Source organism: Salmo salar, chromosome 07 (genome assembly GCF_965601325.2).
Source record: "Salmo salar chromosome 07, fSalSal1, whole genome shotgun sequence".
In the NCBI taxonomy this organism is placed as follows: Eukaryota; Metazoa; Chordata; class Actinopteri; order Salmoniformes; family Salmonidae; genus Salmo; species Salmo salar.
This window is the reverse complement of record NC_138297.1, coordinates 71,612,745-71,625,407: the sequence shown is the minus strand read 5'-3', so window position 1 is coordinate 71,625,407 and position 12,663 is coordinate 71,612,745. Positions and strand designations below refer to the sequence as shown.

The following is a 12,663-nucleotide window of genomic DNA, read 5'->3' as shown; positions in this document are numbered from 1 at the left end:
GGTAGATATGTAGTTTGAATGAAGAGACAGGTATATATGTAGTTTGAATGAGGAGACAGTTATGTAGTTTGAATGAGGAGACAGGTAGATATGTAGTTTGAATGAAGAGACAGGTAGATATGTAGTTTGAATGAAGAGACAGGTAGATATGTAGTTTGAATGAAGTGACAGGTAGATATGTAGTTTGAATGAGGAGACGGGTAGATATGTAGTTTGAATGAGGAGACAGGTAGATATGTAGTTTGAATGAGGAGACAGGTAGATATGTAGTTTGAATGAGGAGACAGGTAGATATGTAGTTTGAATGAGGAGACAGGTAGATATGTAGTTTGAATAAGGAGACAGGTAGATATGTAGTTTGAATGAGGAGACAGGTAGATATGTAGATTGAATGAGGAGACAGGTAGATATGTAGTTTGAATGAGGAGACAGGTAGATATGTAGTTTGAATGAGGAGACAGGTAGATATGTAGTTTGAATGAAGAGACAGGTAGATATGTAGTTTGAATGAGGAGACAGGTAGATATGTAGTTTGAATGAGGAGACAGGTAGATATGTAGTTTGAATGAGGAGACAGGTAGATATGTAGTTTGAATGAGGAGACAGGTAGATATGTAGTTTGAATGAGGAGACAGGTAGATATGTAGTTTGAATGAGGAGACAGGTAGATATGTAGTTCGAATGAGGAGACAGGTATATATGTAGTTTGAATGAGGAGACAGGTAGATATGTAGTTTGAATGAGGAGACAGGTAGATATGTAGTTCGAATGAGGAGACAGGTATATATGTAGTTTGAATGAGGAGACAGGTAGATATGTAGTTTGAATGAAGTGACAGGTAGATATGTAGTTTGAATGAGGAGACAGGTAGATATGTAGTTTGAATGAAGTGACAGGTAGATATGTAGTTTGAATGAGGAGACAGGTAGATATGTAGTTTGAATGAGGAGACAGGTAGATATGTAGTTTGAATGAGGAGACAGGTAGATATGTAGTTTGAATAAGGAGACAGGTAGATATGTAGTTTGAATGAGGAGACAGGTAGATATGTAGTTTGAATGAGGAGACAGGTAGATATGTAGTTTGAATGAGGAGACAGGTAGATATGTAGTTTGAATGAGGAGACAGGTAGATATGTAGTTTGAATAAGGAGACAGGTAGATATGTAGTTTGAATGAGGAGACAGGTAGATATGTAGTTCAAATGAGGAGACAGGTATATATGTAGTTTGAATGAGGAGACAGGTAGATATGTAGTTTGAATGAAGTGACAGGTAGATATGTAGTTTGAATGAGGAGACAGGTAGATATGTAGTTTGAATGAAGTGACAGGTAGATATGTAGTTTGAATGAGGAGACAGGTAGATATGTAGTTTGAATGAGGAGACAGGTAGATATGTAGTTTGAATGAGGAGACAGGTAGATATGTAGTTTGAATAAGGAGACAGGTAGATATGTAGTTTGAATGAGGAGACAGGTAGATATGTAGTTTGAATGAGGAGACAGGTAGATATGTAGTTTGAATGAGGAGACAGGTAGATATGTAGTTTGAATGAGGAGACAGGTAGATATGTAGTTTGAATAAGGAGACAGGTAGATATGTAGTTTGAATGAAGTGACAGGTAGATATGTAGTTTGAATGAGGAGACAGGTATATATGTAGTTTGAATGAAGTGACAGGTAGATATGTAGTTTGAATGAAGTGACAGGTAGATATGTAGTTTGAATGAGGAGACAGGTAGATATGTAGTTTGAATAAGGAGACAGGTATATATGTAGTTTGAATGAGGAGACAGGTAGATATGTAGTTTGAATGAAGTGACAGGTAGATATGTAGTTTGAATGAAGAGACATGTAGATATGTAGTTTGAATGAAGTGACAGGTAGATATGTAGTTTGAATGTGTAACGGCTGTCGTATTGTAGAGAGGACCAAGGCGCAGCGGGTTGCATGTTCATCATTATATTTAATGAATAAAGGTAACACGAAACAAAACAATAAACAAAGAACGACAGGTGACAGTTTCACAGGCTACAATAATCACTAGCAGTGTGAAATATAACTACCCACAATTCCCAGGTGAAAACACGCAACTAATATATGACTCCCAATCAGGAACAACGACGTACAGCTGTTCCTGATCGGGAGCCACACAGAAATAAACAAACTAGAAAACCAACCTAGAATACAAAACCCAGAACATACACCAAAACCCAGTAATACATAAATAAAACACCCTTCTACAATACACATAACCCCCGAACCACATAAAACAAATACCCTCTGCCACGTCCTGACCAACCTACAAATAACCCCTATACTGGTCAGGACGTGACAGAATGAGGAGACAGGTATATATGTAGTTTGAATGAGGAGACAGGTATATATGTAATTTCAATGAGGAGACAGGTAGATATGTAGTTTGAATGAAGTGACAGGTAGATATGTAGTTTGAATGAGACAGGTAGATATGTCGTTTGAATGACGAGACAGTTATGTAGTTTGAATGAGGAGACAGGTAGTTATGTAGTTTGAATGAAGTGACAGGTAGATATGTAGTTTGAATGAAGTGACAGGTAGATATGTAGTTTGAATGAAGTGACAGGTAGATATGTAGTTTGAATGAAGAGACAGGTATATATGTAGTTTGAATGAGGAGACAGTTATGTAGTTTGAATGAGGAGACAGGTAGATATGTAGTTTGAATGAAGAGACAGGTAGATATGTAGTTTGAATGAAGAGACAGGTAGATATGTAGTTTGAATGAAGTGACAGGTAGATATGTAGTTTGAATGAGGAGACGGGTAGATATGTAGTTTGAATGAGGAGACAGGTAGATATGTAGTTTGAATGAGGAGACAGGTAGATATGTAGTTTGAATGAGGAGACAGGTAGATATGTAGTTTGAATGAGGAGACAGGTAGATATGTAGTTTGAATAAGGAGACAGGTAGATATGTAGTTTGAATGAGGAGACAGGTAGATATGTAGATTGAATGAGGAGACAGGTAGATATGTAGTTTGAATGAGGAGACAGGTAGATATGTAGTTTGAATGAGGAGACAGGTAGATATGTAGTTTGAATGAAGAGACAGGTAGATATGTAGTTTGAATGAGGAGACAGGTAGATATGTAGTTTGAATGAGGAGACAGGTAGATATGTAGTTTGAATGAGGAGACAGGTAGATATGTAGTTTGAATGAGGAGACAGGTAGATATGTAGTTTGAATGAGGAGACAGGTAGATATGTAGTTTGAATGAGGAGACAGGTAGATATGTAGTTCGAATGAGGAGACAGGTATATATGTAGTTTGAATGAGGAGACAGGTAGATATGTAGTTTGAATGAGGAGACAGGTAGATATGTAGTTCGAATGAGGAGACAGGTATATATGTAGTTTGAATGAGGAGACAGGTAGATATGTAGTTTGAATGAAGTGACAGGTAGATATGTAGTTTGAATGAGGAGACAGGTAGATATGTAGTTTGAATGAAGTGACAGGTAGATATGTAGTTTGAATGAGGAGACAGGTAGATATGTAGTTTGAATGAGGAGACAGGTAGATATGTAGTTTGAATGAGGAGACAGGTAGATATGTAGTTTGAATAAGGAGACAGGTAGATATGTAGTTTGAATGAGGAGACAGGTAGATATGTAGTTTGAATGAGGAGACAGGTAGATATGTAGTTTGAATGAGGAGACAGGTAGATATGTAGTTTGAATGAGGAGACAGGTAGATATGTAGTTTGAATGAAGTGACAGGTAGATATGTAGTTTGAATGAGGAGACAGGTAGATATGTAGTTTGAATGAGGAGACAGGTAGATATGTAGTTTGAATGAGGAGACAGGTATATATGTAGTTTGAATGAGGAGACAGGTAGATATGTAGTTTGAATGAGGAGACAGGTAGATATGTAGTTTGAATGAGGAGACAGGTAGATATGTAGTTCGAATGAGGAGACAGGTAGATATGTAGTTTGAATAAGGAGACAGGTAGATATATAGTTAGTTGGTTGGAAGTGAGCCCCCTGTTAATCACTAACACCTCTCTAGTTTAGCCCCCTGTTAATCACTAATAGTTTATAAATGTCCAAACTTCAGTAGCTCCTAGCTCCTTCCTCCTTCTTCCTTCCTTCCTTCCCTCTCCGTCCACTCTCATTGGTTCTCCTGGCTGTGTCACATGGTAGTGTTTAGTGGACCCTTCACAGCAGAAGTAATGAATGGAGAGGGAGGGAGGGAGGGAGGGAGGGAGGGAGGGAGGGAGGGAGGGAGGGAGGGAGGGAGTTGGGGTCCTGTAATGCAGACAAGCTTTCGTCTCTCTCTGTCTCTCTCTCTGCTGAATGGGAATACTGCCTCAGACTCTGGTCCCAAACGGCATCCTATTCCCTTCATAGTGTACTACTTTAGACCAGAGTCTATGGGGGCCCTATGAGGTGAATAGGGTGCCATTTGGGACACATCCTCAGCCGCAGCCTGGGAAAGGAAGAGGGTTATAAATTGTGTCAGTTAGGCTCCCCCCGAATAAAATGGAAGCCATGTGGAAAATGAAAATCCATTTCAATCTGAAAAGCGAGGGAGGCAGGGATGGAGGGGGTTTTCTCCCTGTTCCATGGTGGTCGCTGGTCGGTCATCTTGGAAGACTTTTTTGAAGTTGGAAACACCCGCTATAGTGTTCTTGTGTAAGCTTGTTAAGAGAGTCTGTGAAAACTATGCACTCAACACTTTGTTAGGGGGGTGGGGGGTGGAAACGAGTGCTTTCCAGGAAGTGCTTTCTGGTGATATGTTGTATATCAAAAGGAGTTCAACTCCTGTAGCAAAACCTGTTCATTCAGGAATCTGAACTAACCTTGTATTTGTCTGTCTCTTTCATGTAGTTTCATGCTCCAACAAGTCTTGATGCTCTGCTATGGTGTTATGTTACTATATGATGAAATCATGTCTTGTCAGTTTCATTTTGTTAGGCCAGCCTTACATAAAGGTTGCTCATAAGACAATGTAGTATAACCCATTTTAGCTTTTGTCCTTCATTAGAAGGAGCAGTGTTCTGTTGAAAAGTGTGAAACTGACCGGGGTCCATTGTGTTGCCCCTGCAGGAAGAAGGAGAAGAAGAAGAGGAGGAAGAGGAGGAGTCTGGAGAGGAGGATTAAAGAACAACATCATTTGACCTCTTACTTCCTTGTAGCAGTTCTTCCTCCTGGGGAACCACTGCCTTCACCACTTACTAAGGACGCTGACCCATGACCTCTGTCCACTCTCATATCGTACTGTTTTCATTTCACACTTTTGTTTGGGTTTATTTCTTTGGGGGTTTTTTTGTTTGTTTGTTTTGATTCTGAGATGAACACACAGAGCATGAGCCGCAAAAAAACCCCCCGAAACACTAAATATGACAACAAAGATCTGCTGTACCTCTTTACAACAACAGTAATGTTTTATCTGCTGTAAGGACAGAGGTTCTGGGGTTTGTACCGCTGCAGGTTCTACTCCCCTCCTCCCCTGTCATTGTCCACTGATTCTCCAGGCTGTCTTTCTTTGAGGGAGAGATAGAAACGTCTGTTATTGGCATTCAGAAATTGCGACCATATGGCTGCTGTTTCAATACAACAGAGGTCTAGAACACACACACAGACCCCTCCCTCCGCCGAGTCCCGTGTCGGACCACCAAACACAGGGAGACAAGTCAGGTTATTTTAATCTATCATGTTTTTAATCTACCGTGGAATTGCTTTTTTTATATATATATATATAACAAATTGGCTTCTTTAACTTGCTAAAATCACACCTTTTTAATTGATGAATTCCTCAGTTGAGGTTGTTGGATATTAGCAGGTATGTCGTTTTTTCATCATATGCGTTTTACTGCCAGTTAGTCTCTTTAACCAAGAACCTTTTTCACCTGCTTTTGCTTTAGCATTTTATATTGTGACAATTAGCATTTTATATTGTGATAATTATCATTTTATATTGTGATAATTATCATTTTATATTGTGATAATTATCATTTTATATTGTGATAATTATCATTTTATATTGTGATAATTATCATTTTATATTGTGATAATTATCATTTTATATTGTGATAATTATCATTTTATATTGTGACAATTATCATTTTATATTGTGATAATTATCATATTATATTGTGATAATTATCATTTTATATTGTGATAATTATCATTTTACATTGTGATAATTATCATTTTATATTGTGACAATTATCATTTTATATTGTGATAATTATCATATTATATTGTGATAATTATCATTTTATATTGTGGTAATTATCATTTTACATTGTGATAATTATCATTTATATTGTGATAATTATCCATTTTATATTGTGATAATTATCATTTTATATTGTGATAATTATCATTTTATATTGTGGTAATTATCATTTTATATTGTGATAATTATCCATTTTATATTGTGATAATTATCATTTTATCATTGTGATAATTATCATTTTATATTGTGACAATTATCATTTTATATTGTGACAATTATCATTTTACATTGTGATAATTATCATTTTACTATTGTGGTAATTATCATTTTACATTGTGATAATTATCGATTTTATATTGTGATAATTATCCATTTTATCATTGTGATAATTATCATTTTATATTGTGATAATTATCATTTATATTGTGATAATTATCATTTTATATTGTGATAATTATCATTTTATATTGTGATAATTATCATTTTACATTGTGATAATTATCATTTTATATTGTGATAATTATCAATTTATATTGTGTATAATTAGTCATTTTACATTGTGATAATTATCATTTTATATTGTGATAATTATCATTTTATATTGTGATAATTATCATTTACATTGTGATAATTATAACCACACAACAAAGAGAAGAACTCAGCTTTAATGTTTATTATGGTGAAGTTCACATGATGGAACGATCTTAATGGAGGTAATATGATATTATTGGTTTTACAGGGCTCTTATAAATAATGTACTTTATTGTTTTCTCTATTAGGAAACAATGAGTTGATAGTCACAGTTCTCATCATCGACATCTTGATTATCCAGTTCGTTTTTACAAGTATAAATTTAACAGAGAGCTTTAACATTGCAATGCTTCAATACCAACTTGGCTGTACTGCGGCTGGTTTTCAGTTAGAAAACAACCGTATTTAATCCAGCATTTACCTGAGGTCTGCCGCAGTCTCCCTGTCTTTGGTGGACTCATTTCATTTCTGTGGATTGAGAGATGATTTTAAGATATTGTCATAGTTCTATTTCCATGATCAATCCCCTTAAATATCACTTCTTATCAATGTCATCTGATTAACCTACTCACACACATACAGACATCATACATACATACATCATACATCCATACAGACATCATACATACATACATACATACATACATCATACATACATACATACATACAGACATCATACATACATACATACATACATACATACATACATACATACATACATACATACATACATACATACATACATACATACATACATACATACATACATACATACATACATACATAGATAGAGACATACATACAGTGGGGGGGAAAGTATTTGATCCCCTGCTGATTTTGTACGTTTGCCCACTGACAAAGAAAGGACCAGTCTATAATTTTAATGGTAGGTTTATTTGAACAGTGAGAGACAGAATAACAACAAAAAAATCCAGAAAAACGCATGTCACAAATGTTATAAATTGATTAGCATTTTAATGAGGGAAATAAGTATTTGACCCCCTCTCAATCAGAAAGATTTCTGTCTCCCAGGTGTCTTTTATACAGGTAATGAGCTGAGATTAGGAGCACACTCTTAAAGGGAGTGCTCCTAATCTCAGCTTGTTACATGTATAAGACACCTGTCCACAGAAGCAATCAATCAATCAGATTCCAAACTCTCCACCATGGCCAAGACCAAAGAGCTCTCCAAGGATGTCAGGGACAAGTTTGTAGACCTACACAAGGCTGGAATGGGCTACAAGGCCATCGTCAAGCAGCTTGGTGAGAAGGTGACAACATTTGGTGCGATTATTCGCAAATGGAAGAAACACAAAAGAACTGTCAATATCCCCCAAGATCTCACCTCGTGGAGTTGCAATGATCATGAGAACGGTGAGGAATCAGCCCAGAACTACACGGGAGGATCTTGTCAATGATCTCAAGGCAGCTGGGACCATAGTCACCAAGAAAACAATTGGTAACACACTACGCCGTGAAGGACTGAAAGCCTGCAGCGCCCGCAAGGTCCCCCTGCTCAAGAAAACATATACATGCCCAACTGAAGTTTGCCAATGAACATCTGAATGACTCAGAGGACAACTGGTGAAAGTGTTGTGGTCAGATGAGACCAAAATGGAGCTCTTTGGCATCAACTCAACTCGCCGTGTTTGGAGGAGGAGGAATGCTGCCTATGACCCCAAGAACACCATCTCCACCGTCAAACATGGAGGTGGAAACATTATGCTTTGGGGGTGTTTTTCTGCTAAGGGGACAGGACAACTTCACCGCATCAAAGGGACGATGGACGGGGCCATGTACCGTCAAATCTTGGGTGAGAACCTCCTTCCCTCAGCCAGGGCATTGAAAATGGGTCATGGATGGGTATTCCAGCATGACAATGACCCAAAACACACGGCCAAGGCAACAATGGAGTGGCTCAAGAAGAAGCACATTAAGGTCCTGGAGTGGCCTAGCCAGTCTCCAGACCTTAATCCCATAGAAAATCTGTGGAGGGAGCTGAAGGTTCGAGTTGCCAAACGTCAGCCTCGAAACCTTAATGACTTGGAGAAGATCTGCAAAGAGGAGTGGGACAAAATCCCTCCTGAGATGTGTGCAAACCTGGTGGCCAACTACAAGAAACGTCTGACCTCTGTGATTGCCAACAAGGGTTTTGCCACCAAGTACAAAGTCATGTTTTGCAGAGTGGTCAAATACTTATTTCCCTCCTTAAAATGCAAATCATTTTGTAACATTTTTGACATGCGTTTTTCAGGATTTTTTTGTTGTTATTCTGTCTCTCACTGTTCAAATAAACCTACCATTAAAATTATAGACTGATCATTTCTTTGTCAGTGGGCAAACGTACAAAATCAGCAGGGGATCAAATACTTTTTTCCCCCACTGTACATACATGCATACATACATACATACACACACACACACACACACACACACACACACACACACACACACACAACACACACACACACACACACACACACACACACACACACATACTGTATGTTTGTCATTTTATGTTTCTTCTTATTCACAACATTGCTTTAAAAGCATGGATTCCATTGATACTATTTTTGATAAGGAAATGCTCTCTTTTTTTCACACTAACCTGGTCTGCCTTAACAAAACAAACCTTAAGAACAAACAAACAAAACCATAATAACAAAAAAAAACATACAATTTACCTCATGTTTTACCTGCACCTTTAGTGGCAGTGTGAGATAGGATGACTCAGGAATTCTAGAACCAGAACCCTGATGATCCTTACTTCAGGTATTCTACAACCCTGATAATCCTTCAGGTATTCTAGAACCCTGATAATCCTTCAGGTATTCTAGAACCCTGATAATCCTTCAGGTATTCTAGAACCCTGATAATCCTTCAGGTATTCTAGAACCCTGATAATCCTTCAGGTATTCTAGAATCCTGATAATCCTTCAGGTATTCTAGAAGCCTGATAATCCTTCAGGTATTCTAGAACCCTGATAATCCTTACTTCAGGTATTCTAAGAATTCCGAAGACATGTCGGCACTTTGTGGTCTGATGCTGATGCAATATCTCCTCACCATTTCAAACTACCTCCGATTTCCACCGCAACAACCTGAAAACTCCAAGCTCAAGGAATGCACACTTCCCTGCTACACAGTACTGCACAGTACCACACAGTACTAAATAGTAGTACACAGTACTACACAGTACTACACAGTACTAAATAGTACTACATAGTACTACACAGTACTACATAGTATTACTACACACAACAACGCATGGGATGGCAGTGTGTGTGTGTGTGTCAACGAGCTAACTTGTTATAAAAGTTGTTGTCTTGTGTCTCACAGTGGAACAGACATGTTCTGTGTAAGTCTGACAGGTAATTTACTGAAATCAGGAGTTTTTTTTATATTTCCTATGTAGAACTCATAAGCAGCTAATGGAAGAAGTACTGTGGTGTCTTTATTTCACATTAACATTAGTGTTGTGTATCTATTTACATTACCATGAGTGTTGTGTATCTAAGTCCTAACAAGACACCCACCTTTCCCTCTCCTCAACTGGGACTTCTGTTTGACAAACTGTTAACTTGAATATATTTGTTTTTCTGATTTACTCAGTGGTTTTTATTAAGGATCAAGTGCTTGTATGACACTACACGATATTATTGTTTTTTGTTTGTTTTTGCTCTGAATTCTTTTATTTTTTGTTATTTTTTTCTGAACTATGTACTATTCATATACATTTATGTACCTCAAACAAACTGATAAAAATGGACTTATAATCGATTGACAAATACCTACCTCCAGTCTTGAAAAGGAATGATTTTTGCCGGGTTTCTTTCATTCAGTATGAGTTTTGATAATGTATGATGAAATCTATCGATATTAGGACTGCAAAAGATCCCTTACTCAAAAGTATTTTTGTAACAGTTTTCAAAACTTCTGAACCAAGAAAAATGTTGACTTCACCCTGCGGAAGAAATAGCCTTCAAAAAATAATCTTGAAGATTTTCAGGTTTTGAAAAATATATGTTTGGGTTTTGTATATTGTATTCATGGATTTTTTTTTTTTTTAATTAGTAGATATTGATATACTTGATTAGATATTTTGTGTACTTTACGACACGTGATCTTCTTTTTCTTGTTGTTATGGTTCAACCAGATGTATATGAAAATGCTTCTTAAGTAGTGATGGATTACAACTTTTAAATGTTAACATGGTATATTCTCATACGGGCCTGAGGTAGAGAGCCTCAGAGAGTTAGCCAAACAACCCAACATGCCCTCTCCACTCACACAGGCCTGAGGTAGAGAGCCTCAGAGAGTTAGCCAAACAACCCAACATGCCCTCTCCACTCACACAGGCCTGAGGTAGGGAGCCTCAGAGAGTTAGCCAAACAACCCAACATGCCCTCTCCACTCACACAGGCCTGTCTCCACTCACACAGGCCTGAGGTAGAGAGCCTCAGAGAGTTAGCCAAACAACCCAACATGCCCTCTCCACTCACACAGGCCTGAGGTAGGGAGCCTCAGAGAGTTAGCCAAACAACCCAACATGCCCTCTCCACTCACACAGGCCTGAGGTAGAGAGCCTCAGAGAGTTAGCCAAACAACCCAACATGCCCTCTCCACTCACACAGGCCTGAGGTAGAGAGCCTCAGAGAGTTAGCCAAACAACCCAACATGCCCTCTCCACTCACACAGGCCTGAGGTAGAGAGCCTCAGAGAGTTAGCCAAACAACCCAACATGCCCTCTCCACTCACACAGGCCTGAGGTAGAGAGCCTCAGAGAGTTAGCCAAACAACCCAACATGCCCTCTCCACTCACACAGGCCTGAGGTAGAGAGCCTCAGAGAGTTAGCCAAACAACCCAACATGCCCTCTCCACTCACACAGGCCTGAGGTAGAGAGCCTCAGAGAGTTAGCCAAACAACCCAACATGCCCTCTCCACTCACACAGGCCTGAGGTAGAGAGCCTCAGAGAGTTAGCCAAACAACCCAACATGCCCTCTCCACTCACACAGGCCTGAGGTAGGGAGCCTCAGAGAGTTAGCCAAACAACCCAACATGCCCTCTCCACTCACACAGGCCTGCAAGCTGCAATTCAAACTTAACATCAGTCAGTTTTAAGCTGCTTTCATGTGCTCTCTGAATTATATTGACTGGGGAAAAATTACGGAATAGGAAAGGTCCCGGAATCGTGCTAACAACAACCGTTCATTTTGAGTTTCCGAGTCAGAAATACGTGTGGGCACAAACTTAGGGAACATCTTTGTACCCAAAGTTTCACAGTCGTATACTTCCGAGTTTCTCAGTCAGAGACTTCCGAGTTTCTCAGTCAGAGACTTCCGAGTGTCTCAGTCAGAAACTTCCGTGTTTCTCAGTCGAATACTTCCGAGTTTCTCAGTCAAATACTTCCGAGTTTCTCAGTAGGAGACTTCAGATTTTCTCAGTCGGAGACTTCCGAGTTTCTCAGTCAGAAACTTCCGAGTTTCTCAGTCAGAGACTTCCGAGTTTCTCAGTCGAATACTTCCAAGTTTCTCAGTCGAGTACTTCCGAGTTTCTCAGGCGGATACTTCCAAGTTTCTCAGTCGGAGACTTCCGAGTTTCTCAGTCAGATGCAGACTTCAGAGTTTCCTATTTTCCGAGGAAGGCAGCATTAGTTTCTTCACACACTATTACTGTCCAGAATGTTCCTTGAACTGTATCATTGGGTGGGTTCATCTGTGATAACAACTCTTGATAACTCTCAGGTACATAACAATCAAAACAGAGAACGTAGGTTGATCAAGAACCCACCTATTGTTGATGAGGTGAAGCCAAAGTATGCCTATACTTTATGTTGATGCAGTTTGACAGCTGTCTTGGTTTTGAAACGGCTTCGTAGGCCTACCTGTGTGAGTTGGCGATC

At 38.7% G+C, this 12,663-nt stretch overlaps 1 protein-coding gene across 1 annotated transcript in view; it reads left to right on the top strand.

Moving 5' to 3' along the window:
• The window catches only part of LOC123743791 (uncharacterized), a 119,900-nt gene extending 113,301 nt beyond the window's left edge, over positions 1-6,599 (top strand). Inside the window, exon 5 of the mRNA XM_082978040.1 lies at positions 5,093-6,599. Within this exon, the coding sequence (XP_082834166.1) occupies positions 5,093-5,146 (54 nt within the window). The 3' untranslated portion in view covers positions 5,147-6,599. The remainder of the gene's footprint in view (positions 1-5,092) is intronic.
• The last annotated feature ends 6,064 nt before the right edge of the window (positions 6,600-12,663 follow it).